Genomic DNA, 13,124 nt, shown 5'->3' with positions numbered 1-13,124 from the left:
CCCAGACCTAATTAGGTCCCTTTCATTCCTTCTGCATATATGTTAAAAGTATCGATGTTAGGACAATGGCTGATTTTTTCCTCAGTATCACAACTTTTCATTGTTCACTGACTTCCTATTTAAATTTGAGTTCTTAATCTCTAGTAATCAATCACATTTGATCAAATGCTTTACAGTCTCCCCTTGGTTCAGAAACACCAGTTCCGCTGACAGACATTGGACTGTTGCCTGGAAGTGACTTTTCCATTCATCTTGGCAGCTGGAGGATCATTCAGAGTGGGCGTGACTATTCATTTCACTTGATTTTGGCCAAAGTACAGACAGAAGGACCTCAGGCCCATCTGCTCTTAGTAAACATCACAGGAACTGATGTGAGACCATATCTTGGCCTTAGCCAAGCAAGTCACAGTTGCTATTTTTATTATTTCAATTTTATGCCTTAAACCAAAATGATTTATAAACCAAAAAAAAAAAAAAAAAAAAAAAAAAGAATAAACCACACTAATTTACAAAATCCTAAAACTCAATACAAGTCTAAAATTTTCCAAAGAATTTTTGAACCAAACCAAAGGCCATCCTCCCAAATTACCCATTGAACTAATTTAATCCAGAAATTAGCTTTGATATGTTCCAGAATGACTGAATTGGGTTATCAAAATATTTTCTGAACATAGTCTTTACATTTGACTTAGGACCCTAGGAGGATAGAAAGGAATGAGAAACAACTTTATTACTTTTGTAATTTATTTTCTTTTAAGGAAAAGTTACTTTATTAAAGGAATGTCCCTTTAGGCCATGAGCTGATCTGAGGAATTTTTGTTAGTTTGTGAGTGTCAGTCTAACACCCTATGGATTGGTTTGTGTTCTATACAGGTTACTATTTTTGTATCTCAAAGCCAAAAGCCACAGGGATGGCCACAGTTACTGTTCATCTCAGGGATGCGAAAGAGTCAAGATCCAGGCAGCAACAGACTCAAAAGACATCAGTAACTGCATGGCCAAAGCTTATCCTCAGTATTACAGGAAGCCATCAGCACTCAAGCGCATGCCATCCATGCTCACCGGGCTTTGTCAAGGCTGCGGGACCCAACAGGTAAACAAGGAAGAAAAGTGGACTGTGGGTTGAGAGAAAGAATGAAAAGTTTTTTTTTGTTTTTGGAGGTTTTTTTTTTTTTGTTTTTTGGGTTTTTGTTTTTGTTTTTGTTTTTTTTTTTTTGCAATAGGCACATTTTTCTTTGAAACATCTGTATTGCCAAGTTAGAAATATTGCATGGTTTCTCCTGAATTGTGGCCCATTGTAGAATGTGATGCTTATAAGAAGCAAACTAGTCCAAATTCATAATAAAAATATCTTACCCCTGTGATATGTCAGTTTATCCTGGATGACTATAGACGTTTTGGTCCTCATCTTTTTTCCCCCCTCAGGTGTGATTCTGTTACAATATTGCTATTGGGTTTACATTTCAATGATGTAGAAAAATACGTTGTTTTATTGATGACTGTAAAATTTCTCTTCCAAAAATGCACTTGATATGAAAATTATTTCCTTTTTTTTCAAGGTTGGAAGTGATTAATTTTGAAGCATGTGCTATTATATTTGTCTGTAGTTAAAAGTACAAACTAACTTGGGCTAGAAGTGAAATGCTTCACCTAACATATTCTTAATTATAAAGTTTCTCTCTGGATCTTAAGAAAACATGACATTGAAAGTCCAAAATATGAGCTCAAATTGGGCATGGGGTTTCTAAAGGAAGTCAGACCAATTCTAAGTGAAAAAGAAGTGTGGAATTAATATTTAACCTTTACAGAAACAAATATGGGTTAAGGGAAACAGTTCTCAAAGTGGGGTCTCCAGACTGACAGCATCAGCATCACCTGGGAACTTGTGAAATATTAGAATTCTTGGTCCTATGCCAATCCTACTGAATCAGAAATGTTTCTCGTTTGTTTTTGCCTATCGGTGATAGTAAGGGCAGGGATTTTTTTTCCTTCCTATTATGATATATGGTAAGTATATTTTCAATGGCAGTTCACTATCACAGTTTCAGTGTTTCATATCCCTGTGCCACCTCTATTCTTCAACTCAACTAAAACTCTACCACCAACCCACCTACCAACCCACCAACCCACCAACCCACCAGCCATGTACCTGAAGAAGTTTATATAGATCCTTGCCTGTCCCATGTAATGTCTTAACTGCTAAAGTGGCATTTTTAGATAATCTTTGTGGAAAAGTAAATTCTCCAGCCCAATTTTCAAGTTGAATTTGTTAAGAAAGTTCTTCATTACTGACAAGATTATATAATTTATAGTTACGACTCCAACATTATAATTTTTAAAAATAATCATCATTGGAAATAGCCTGTCTTGTTAATGGTTCCATACCTTAATGTTTAGCATTCTTTGTTGTGTGTGTGTGTGTGTGTGTGTGTGCATGCTCTTGAAACATTGGTTAGAATTTATTTTTTTGAAAATACCGATGATATATATTGGTGCAATTGCATGGTACTTGAAGTGTTTGAAAACATCGCTTTTACTTGGAGATTTGAGGGAATGAGTTTGTTTTGAATATTAAAAACAGGCACATGTACCTTAGGAGTAAATAGGAAAATTCACATGAATTTTTGACTCCAAACCGGAGACTCAAAGAAATGTGGAGCTTCTGAATGTTTAGCATCATGATGTCTCATGACTATTTGCCCTTGTGAGGAAGTTGTTGACATCCATTCCGAAAGATATATACTTTAGGTGCTCAGTTGTGTGAGAAGCTTGCTTTAGAATGAGAAGAAAGCCTTTAGGGAGGAGGGAGGAGGTGGGATTTGGAGGCTGGGAGTGATTTTGAGGAGTAGAAGGAAACAAGGACACTCTTGGGAGGGAACAGCATCTGCAAAGGCAGAATTTTGGCAGGAAAGGAGATGAAGCACTGTGGGAAAGCAAAGTTGCTGCACTGTGTGTGGAATGTGCTAGAACAGTGGGGTTAGGGGCCCGTACATAAGGCGTGGCTTGATTTATGGGACACATTGCAAGTCTGGTAGAAGAATTTAGCCTGGTGATGCACAGCCTGCTAAAAGGTTTTGAACAGGGTAATCCTTGTCATCTATACTTCTTAGTTCGGGAGTGACTCAGTCCCTATTTAAGATAACTGGTCTGAAAAGGACCTTTAAAAACATTTGTGACTATTGTTTGTATAAAGTGTTTATAAGTGTAAAGCACACTTACTTAGCCTTTTGCAGAATTGGTTTTATTAATAAGAGTACAATTATTTGAGACTGGGATTATACCAGAAAGTGAGGAACAATCACTTCTTGTGTTACATCTGTATCAACACATGGAATTCTAGGCCATGCAATATGTACAAAGGGGGAAAAAACACCATTGGGTTTGATATAATTGGGTTTAATTTGAGGCCCTTTTGAAGGAAGATGCAGTTGACGTTAATATGGAATTTCCTCCCCGTTTAGGTGGTGTTTACTAGTGATCCTCATAAAAGCTACCTCCCCGTGCAATTCCAGTCACCCAGTAAAGCAGAGACTCAGCGTGGAGACCTGTCTGTGATCTCCGTAAGTACCATCTGACATGTACCCTGCCTCAGTTTCTCACTTTGATATTTCATCCCGGTGACATGAATCATCTCTGGCAACAGTCCCTTGGTGGCAAGCAATGTAATAAAGTTATAAGTACCTCCTAAACATTTGCAGTTTTAAATAAGTTCAAACTTACTAAAAAATCTTTTTTTTTCCTCAGTAGATTGTCTTTACTGATAACTTTGAGGTGAATGTCAAAACTTGTTCACAAAGTGTTAGTTGTCTGTTCTAGGCAAGTTTATGGAAGTAAAGGCCTAAACCTCATCGCCAACACTTAGAATTGGGGTTAAGAGCCAAGCTCGCCAGTGGTAACCAGCTGTTGGCATGAGATCTGTCCAAAATCAGATTGACCCAAGTGCCACTGTGTTAGGAACTCTTGTGGTGGCAGGTATGTAGCCATCTAAGTGACGTCCAGCCTGGGCCTGGTCCCAGTCTCGCGTGGTCTCTTTAAAGGCCCCTCTTTTTTAACTTTCATAATTGAAATATAGCTGACATACAATGTTATATTAGTTCCAGGCACAGCAGGTTTGACAGCTGTATACATTATGAAATGCTCACCATGGTAAGTGTAGTTACCACCTGACACCATATGAAGTTATTACAATATTATTGACTCTATTCCCTATGCTGTACTTTTCTTCCCTGTGATTTATTTATTTTATAACTGGAGGTCTGCACCTCTTAATCCCCTTCACCTGCTTGACCCATCCTCTAACCATACGAGCCCAGTGTTTTAAAGTGGTGGGCAACACAATCACAAATCCACATGTTGTATGTTGACAAAATTCTACCTTACTCTTGTTTTCCTTCCCAATTTTTTACTTGTGTTAAAGTATTTATAACATAACATTCATCATCTTAACCATTTTTTAGGGTTTTCTTTTTTAAGTTTATTTATTTATTTTGAGAGAGAGAATCCCAAGCTCTCAGTGCAGAGACCAACACGGGGCTCGATCCTACAAACCGTAAAATCATGACTTGAGCTGAAATCAAGAGTCAGACACTTAACCTACTGAGCTACCCAGGCGCCCCAATCATCTTAATCGTTTTTAAGTGTGCAACTCAGTGGCATGAAGTCCATTGATATTTTTGTGCAGGTATCCCCACCATCCATTTCCAGGGCTGAACTCTGAATTAAGAGCTTTGTAGCAACTCTGAATTAAGTGTATCCCTACTGGGGCACTTGGGTGGCTTAGTCGGTAAAGTGTCCGACTTCGGCTCAGGTCATGATCTCGCGGTTCGTGAGTTCGAGCCCCGCGTCGGGCTCTGTGCTGACAGCTCAGGGCCTGGAGCCTGCTTCAGATTCTGTGTCTCCCTCTCCCTCTGCCTCTCCCCAGCTCACGCTCTCTCTCTCTCTCTCTCTCTCTCTGTCTCTGTCTCTGTCTCAAAAATAAACGTTAAAACAAGTTAAGACAAGAATATCCCTACTTAAGGTGGGAGGGTGAAATGAGGCATTCCTGATCAGCAGGCATGTAGTTTCAATTGAGTAAGATACATAAACTCTCAAGAGCTGCTGTACAACGTTGTCCCTGCAGTCCACAATTATGTATTGCACACTTAAAATTTGTTAAGCGGTTGGATCAAATGACCACACACAAATATTAAAAATAAATAGAGAAGATTCCTATTTAAAGGTAGCCCAAAGATTTCCCAACTGTATATTTATGCCTACTATCCTGTGTTAGCAACTGCTCGTTTTGTACTATGTTTGAGATGTGATTTTTTTTGGCATGAAATTTGTTAACTCAGTATCTCAATGCCGTCGGCTACCTGGAGAGCCTGATCCTAGCCGGTTGGCATGGTATCTGGGTGGGAGTCAGTTGTGTAATGGAAGCAAGTGGGTGCCGAGTCTTTCTGCTCTATTAACTTCACTAAATAATTTAAGAAGATACTGCTTTGCTCAAAAAAATCTCAGACAGGCTCTGCTCCAGGGTCGGAAGACTTTGTTTTGTTTTGTTCTGGTAAGTTTTATTTTTATTTTGAAAGAGAGAACGTGAGCATGGCAGGGGCAGGGAGAAAGGGAGAGAGAGAGAGAATCCCAAGCAGGCTCCACACTGTCAGTGCAGAGCCTGACACAGGGCTTGCACTCATGCATGCACTGTGAGATCATGACCTGAACCAAAACCAAGAGTCAGACGCTTAACCGACTGAACCACCCAGGTGCCCTGTGAAGACATTTTTTTAAACCTCCATTGCTGCATACTGAGTGCTCGGGACCCCAAAAAAGTCACAGAACATTGTATTTTGTCACATTTGTCTCCAGTGCTTTCCCCTTGCAGTACCTGAAGAGTCTTTGCTAGGACATGGCGTTGCTTTGGTCTGTGTGGAAACTGCTGTGTTTCTTTAAGCAGTAGGTCTTAGAGGATTCTTTGCAAAAGGACAGTTTAAGCGTGTTGGGTATCATTATATATTTTTTCTCAGATGTATCTTAATTTTATGTATTCTGAGTTTTAAAAACAAGTGTCTTAAAAACACTGCAGTCTTTCCAAATATAAAAGGCTACTTTACCTCAAGGATTTCCAGAATTGTTCTCTAGATTAGAGCAATATAAACATAGCGAAAAAGTCATTTTGATTCCTGTGAGACCAGTAGTGGTTAGAAATAAAATTTCAATGTAATTTCCCCAAACAAGTACAGGTGCAGTGGTGATAGCATTTCTCCTTTGTTAGCCTTTAGTATAGTTTATAATTTTACACAATTTCTTTCTTTATTTTTTAAGGTAAACTTTTTTCTTAAGTTTTTATTGATTTATTTAAGTAATCTCTGCACTCGATTTGGGGCTTGAACTCACAACCCTGAGGTCAGGAGCCACACGCTCATCCGACTGAGCCAGCCAAATGCCCCAATTTTGCACATTTTAGGTAGGAACAGTGCCTGTGGCTTAAATTGGTGTTGAATCATTTTTTAGTCTGGTGAGGGGTTTTTTTTCCTTCTTTTTTGGCTGATGAATTAATGATATTCGGATGTGTCTGGCGTTCCTTTTTCTTCAAGAAGTCTCAAACTGCTAATTTAGTTTAAAGAGGACTACTGGAAACTTCAGCTCACAATAATTGTGAACCAAATCTATTACTACCTTGTGGCTTAAATCCTGGTGAAATTACCACTTTTCCACTTTGATTTTACAGGAGAGCTGTGGATGGAAAAAAGGAGATGAAGCCATCTGGCTCCTCTCCTGTTCCAAACCTAAACTCTAACGGGGGGCTTACGTGTGGGGGGAGGTGTGGTATTTTTTTTCTGAACCAATGTGACATTAAGTGAGCTATCGGAGCTGCAGTACAAGGCTATCAACTGATCTTTCACTGAGTTTGCAAGCATTGGCCCCAGTGAGAGAGTGTGTGCAAAAATTAATCCCGTACACGTGCAGAGTCACGCTGCTCAACTGAGTGCCTCCATCGAGATGCCTTTCTCGAGCATCTATCCCAACAGTAAAGACCAATCGAGGCGCGGCCTAGAGAACACTGGCTTAGTTTCAGATGTTGGTGGAGAAAGAATAAATGGATCATGCAGCTTGAATCCTGGAACTATAATTTGAATCATGGGTTTAGAAGACAGAGGGACGGACTAGAAAAATGAGCCATCCTGGAGATATGAAATGGTGGTGACGGCGGAAGGCGTTTCTCTCTTCTCAGGTCAATGGCACCGACTTTACCATCCAAAATCCGGGTGTTCTTCTCCTCGTTGTGGATGCCTGCAGCGTTCCTTTCCGCTTAATGGCAAAGAAGGTTTTCTCTCTTGCTGATATCAGTCGCTTGGAAGAGTATTTGAGAACAGGCATCCCTCCAAGGTAGGTGAAGCTTGCTCTGTAAGAGGGACAAGTCACCTTGAGCAAGTGACACCTGGTTAACTCTGAGCTTTGGTTTGTCTTTCCACCCTTTTCCTCGGTGGGCACTTACGGCTGTTGAAAGGTATCCATTCCTTCCTCTTCTCAGATGGACACCCCTGTGGTCTAAAGTACCTATCATTGATAAGTGAAAGCTGGGCTATTAGAAGAGTTTACAAATAGTGTAAAGGCTCTTTGAAGGGGTATTGTTCTGTATTTTGGAGCTTTACTGTCCCACATTTTAGCATTTGGTTGATCTGCTTTGCACCTAACTCACTCAGAAGGTTCATTACTGATGTAAGCAATTTTATACACAATTTTGCCTTTGTGGCCATCTGTCCCACTGATAAGCCCCCAGATGGCATTGTGCTGTGAATTCATCTCCTGGCTCACATGGAAGGGACTGGAAAGGAGTCAACTGATTTTTAAGCAGTTGAGTATCTGGTCTCTCTTTTCAGAGCCCTGGTCTGATTGGTTTTGTTTTGTTGGTCTCTGAAGAAGCAGGCACATGAACAAAACCTTTCTTTTTGGGGATTGGTTAGACCCTGCCTAGAGGCAAGGCGATGAATTCAGGCTCCTTTCTGCCTTCCTTGGTTGTGCTACAGACATTGATTTACATGCAGATTTTCAGTTAGTGAAGTAACTAAGGGAGGGACATAAGCTTCCTGGGGAGTAAAGTCCTGTCTAGTTTTTGAACACATCTTCGGTTATCTGATGACTTACGCTCATTACGCTTTACAGAACCAGGTCTCAGGAAGTCCCCTAAAGTCATCGGATTATTTGAGTGTAATATACAATGTGCATGTGTAGCCCTGTCTTCTGCTTTAAGATACTTGTAGGGAATTCCAAGGCCTCAGTTTTCTTTCAGGATTTAAAACTTTTCCCAGTGGTGGAAACACAGGTACTCAGTCCACCTAAAACAATCCAGAGTGTACCTCTCACCACCAATATTTAGGATAACTTGGTGTCCTTCACGGTACCCTATAGATTTAAGAGTTAAAACCAAGTCATTAAAAAGTCACAAGGTTGTTTCTAGAAAGGAGACCGAAGGAAGACTTTTAAAATATGGGTAGTGCTGTGCTTCTTCATCTGGGCTGGTGACATAAGTATGTTTAGTGGGCAGAAATTTGGTGTGCTAAACACTTAGTAATACTTTACTGTCTGTGTGTTGTGTCTTAACAAAGTGTTAAGAGGTTATGGCGCAATTGGGAGTGACTTCTGGAGAGACTGTGCACGTATTGGGTGGGGGGGGAGTGGGGACCTGTAAGTGATCTCATGGGACTAGCCTGAAGGGAGTCAGGCCTGTAGGGTTGCTATGGTCAGACCTCTGTTCTGAGTCTGAATGGTCACCACTGCTTTAGAATGACTTCAAAGAATCCATACCAACCTAAAACTTCTGGATCTTAATAAAACATGTCAGGACCCTCATTAAGAAAATGAATACTGATGGATATAAGCAAGTTGAAGAAAAGGATAGATTTTCCCTGTTTCTAGAGGGAAAATTAATATTGTAAAGATGTCACTCTACCTACATAAATATAAATTTAACACATTTCCATCAGTGTCCTAATAGGTTAGTTTTCTATTGTCCTTGACAGTTGGTACTGAAATTCATCTGGAAGAATAAATGTGGGAGAGTAATAAAATATTTGTAGACAACTTAATACAGGGGGCTTGTTTTATAAGATATTAAAATAAATCATGAGGCCATAGTAATTTAGCCAGCATAGCATTGGCAGAGGAGAGAGGAGAGAGGAGAGGTCAGGAGAAGAGAAAATCCACAAACAGATCTAAGTATATATGTTGCTATGCTACATAGCAAACAGGGCAATTTCAACCAAACCATGGGGCACAGATTTTATTTCTTTTTAGAATTGATGTTTATTAATTTATTTGATAAATAGATAATAGGACTTAAATAGATAAGTAGAGTATCTGAAACAAACAAAACTAACCTCCTCTGTTAGTTTATTCCATAAAAGAGCAGAGTCCCGATTTGTTCACTGGGTCAACTGACCTAAATGACCTTTGCCTTCCCTACTCTTGGAGACACCTTGGAATAGCAACACAGTTCTGGGTGGGTCAGGGGAGCCAAACTTGGAACAGCAGGAAGGTGAAAAGCATCTGGTTTTTTTGTTTTGAGTTCTGCTTTTGTCTAGCATATCTATGGTGTACTCAGTTCAGAAAGGTACTCAATTAACACATGCTGATTTACTGAAATTCCCTCCAACTTTCTAACTTTTACATACAGGTCAATTGTTTTGTTGAGCACAAGAGGAGAAATAAAGCATTTGAATATTTCAGAATCGTTAGTACCTCTGGGATTAGCCAAACCAGCTCATCTTTATAAAAAAGGTTTGTATTTGTATTATTCTATGGAGTTCTTTTGAGTCCAGCCACATGAGCATTTTTATGGTGGACTATGGCCCCCAGATCGTTTTCATGAGCTTATTTTGCTGAAGCGGGCATCATTAAGATCATCTTTAAATAAGGAAACATTATTAGAGGAAGCGTTTGGGGATGTGGTTTGTTATTTGGGGCAAGAGGTGGGTGGTAAGAGTTCAATGGCTGACGTAAGGAAGGATAGTTTTTTTGTGTTTATAACTGTCTTTGTTTTGCTCACCTCCGACTCACCTCCTGCATTATCTTGCCTGAAACTAGTAGATGTACGAATTACCCTTTTTTTTTTGTTATTGTTTGTTTTTAAAGGGAGTACCATATTTTTGGGATTCAGCGGAAACTTTAAACCATCATGGGCTAAGCTATTCACCAGTCCTGCTGGCCAGGGCCTTGGGCTGCTTGAACAATTCATACCTTTGCAGCTGGATGAATATGGTTGTCACAGAACCAGCGCTGTCCGCAGAAGAGATCTGGAACTGTTGATGCAGACTTCAAAAGCACATTAGAGACTCTCTGTAACTTAAGTGCTGGGGGAAAAAAATGTGAACTAACTTATTTAATTTATGGCATTTTTAAAGTGACACTGTTAACCCAACGGAACCATTTTCCTATTTGATCCAGACAGGGGAAAAGAGAGCTTCAAGTGATCGCTTAAATACCAGCTCACGCACCTTCTAGTTGTACAAAGTGTTGAAGAATTTATTTGTATTTGTTAGGCTGGTATATTCAGAGAGCGGTTCGATTCCCCACCTTCCACTCTGTGTGTTTTAGTGACTGTAAGCAGTGCTTTCCTTTTTGCATCACAGGATGTCATGGGACAAGGCGGGGGCCTCCGAGGGTCAGCCCAAGTCCTTGAGCAAACCAGCTCTTGTAGCACCTCATATACTTGAAGGCTGATGCCCAGTTGTGTCATTGGCTTTGGGTCCACAGTTGACCTGGGTGGCTGGCAAGTTCACCGATGCCTTGGGCTCTGGATCTGGGCTGGCAGCTTTTGCCGATTGTATAGGATACTCAATGGCAGAGTTTTCCATATGGCAGCTCAGGCCCAGCTCATGCCCTTTTTTGCCTGGGCATGTGCTATTTTTATTCGTTTGTCCATTGATTCCTTCCAAGGGTTTAACTTTCAAACAGAAAGGATACTGGGACAAAAGGGCTTTAGGGATTTGATGTCCCTCATAAATCTGCGCCCATGGGCAAAAATTTGATCTGCACCAAGGTCTGAAGTTGTTGGGACCATATTTGCAGCTTTAATTCTTAACCTGTTTCAACTGTATATTCGTGTTTAAAACGCAGAGCTGAGCTGAATATTTACTTTTTTCTTTTCTTTTTTTTTTTTTTTTTAGAGAAGGCCGTTTTCCTGAACTGTAAACTTGGGTTGTTTCAACTTGCACAAAGGAAGTCTGTTCTTGGGGTTGCTCCTGCACCTGGTTTTTGTTGTTGTTTTTATGTGTGGATTTTTTTAAAGCTTTTCTGCTCCCCATCCTGCCAGGAAAATTGCAGAAAGCTTAAGGATACCCCAAAATGTTACACTCAGGGGGAGAAAAAAGGGAGAGCCTTTTAAGGGTCAGAATCATGGAGGAGATCTTCAGAAACAGTACTCTGTATAGCCTTAGAGGAGTTAGTCACTCTTAATTAATTAAATCGTTAGAGCCAATTTTTTAAAAAAAGTGCCATGATGCCCTATTTCCCTTCCCCCCGAGTGTTCTGTCAGCGAGAATTGCATGTGTAGAAAGATTGGCCCCACAGCCGGGGCGGTGACCACACCAAGAGGAGAGAAGGATCAAAATGCCTTTACCTTTTCCGAAGCCTGTAATACATGAAGTGTATGAAGACACGGCCGTGGCCAGATGGTAGGAAGTGTGTTCAGGCTCACTTGGTCCTGAATACAGACACACTCGTTTTCCTCCACTGAGAGCAAAGGCTGAGGGCCTGTCCCTTTGTGTCCATGAGAAACTGCAGAGCAGCTCTGTGACTTCTGTTGACTTTACAAAATATGCTACCTCAAAATGCTGCCGATAAACCATTCTAACTCTAAGTGCTCTTGCTAAGGGCACATGTCTTAAAGTTTAAGGCTGTTTTTGTTTTTTTTTCTTTTGTATCTTGATGAACAAGATCTTACCTATGAAATATATTATTGGATCATGGTTCCTGAAGGTGATTAAAGTCTGTTTGTGTGTGTGTTTTTTACGACTTAAGTATCTCTTGTGTGTGTTTTTTAGAGTTTGGTTCTTTAAAGATTTGGAGAGGCTATGTAAGTTCCAAGGCACTCGTTTTTTTCTGATTTATATGCTAATAATCAGGGCCTAAGTTAAATAAATAAAAATGTGTGTGCATGTATTTTTTATATATTGTGTGTGACTCAATCAATCAATCATTTTTTTATTCCAGATTGCAGCTGTAAAGAAGCTATCGGCAGAGATGAGGAAGGGAAGCCGTCTGCCAAGTAGATTTTGAAAGACTAAGCCGCAGAGGGACAGGGATCACATTCTCAACCTTGCCTGCACATTGGAATTGCCTGGCAGCTTTAAAAAATACAAAGGCCTGGGCCCCACCCCCCACCCCTACTTTCAGGTTTAATTGGTGTGGGATGCAGCCTGGGCATTGGAATTTTTTTAAAGCTCCCTGGGTGATTCTAACATGCAGCCAGGTTTAGGACCCACCGCACTAATATAATAGGTCCACTGTTTAACTTCGGTCTGTAATTTTTGACTAAAACAAAATTACATTTGTCTATTATTTTTATTTGCTATTCCTATACTACAGAACTCCCGGACCTAAATAGCATTTCACTATTGTCTTCTTTGAATAGAATTTTAGATACAGTTTGTAGTCCTTAATCGTCTCAAATTGTTGAATCGGTCATCTAAACTGACAAATACATTTCCGGCAATGGGGAGCTAGCAATCGGTTCTAATTTCTTTGGAGAAAATATATCCTATTTAAAGGTGATTTCAAAGCTCATAAGCATTTTCCATCAGGTGAGGCAGCTGGCTGAGCTCCAGTGATGCGACCGTCCACAAATCAGCCAGCTGATGAGAAACCCAGGGCCTTCTCATATGTCGGCCGACTTGGGTTTTAAGTCTTCACTCTAAGGTGCCTGCCTTTCCACCTGAGCCAGCATGCCACATATTCTCACAAGCTGGAGGAGAACTAGCTGGGAGATGAAAGGCAGATGCAAGGTCTTTACAATGTGACTCCAAAGCAGCCTAAGCTGATGTTCAGATGCCGGATGGGGAGGGGGGCGGTTATGACTTCTCTGTTCTCCAGCTTCATCAGAGGAGAACACATCCTCCTGCCATTAAACAGATCACTTTGCTTTG

The 13,124-nt window shown here is 40.4% G+C and overlaps 1 protein-coding gene across 2 annotated transcripts in view; it reads left to right on the top strand.

Moving 5' to 3' along the window:
- CEMIP2 (cell migration inducing hyaluronidase 2) overlaps positions 1-12,148 on the top strand; it is an 85,180-nt gene extending 73,032 nt beyond the window's left edge. For both annotated transcript variants that reach the window (XM_042914119.1, XM_042914118.1), the window contains exons 20-24: positions 874-1,093; positions 3,462-3,560; positions 7,214-7,368; positions 9,656-9,759; positions 10,114-12,148. In XM_042914119.1, the coding sequence (XP_042770053.1) occupies positions 874-1,093; positions 3,462-3,560; positions 7,214-7,368; positions 9,656-9,759; positions 10,114-10,310 (775 nt within the window). In that variant the 3' untranslated portion in view covers positions 10,311-12,148. The remainder of the gene's footprint in view (positions 1-873; positions 1,094-3,461; positions 3,561-7,213; positions 7,369-9,655; positions 9,760-10,113) is intronic.
- The last annotated feature ends 976 nt before the right edge of the window (positions 12,149-13,124 follow it).

Source organism: Panthera leo, chromosome D4 (assembly GCF_018350215.1).
Source record: "Panthera leo isolate Ple1 chromosome D4, P.leo_Ple1_pat1.1, whole genome shotgun sequence".
NCBI lineage: Eukaryota > Metazoa > Chordata > Mammalia > Carnivora > Felidae > Panthera > Panthera leo.
This window is presented reverse-complemented; position numbering and strand designations above follow the sequence as displayed.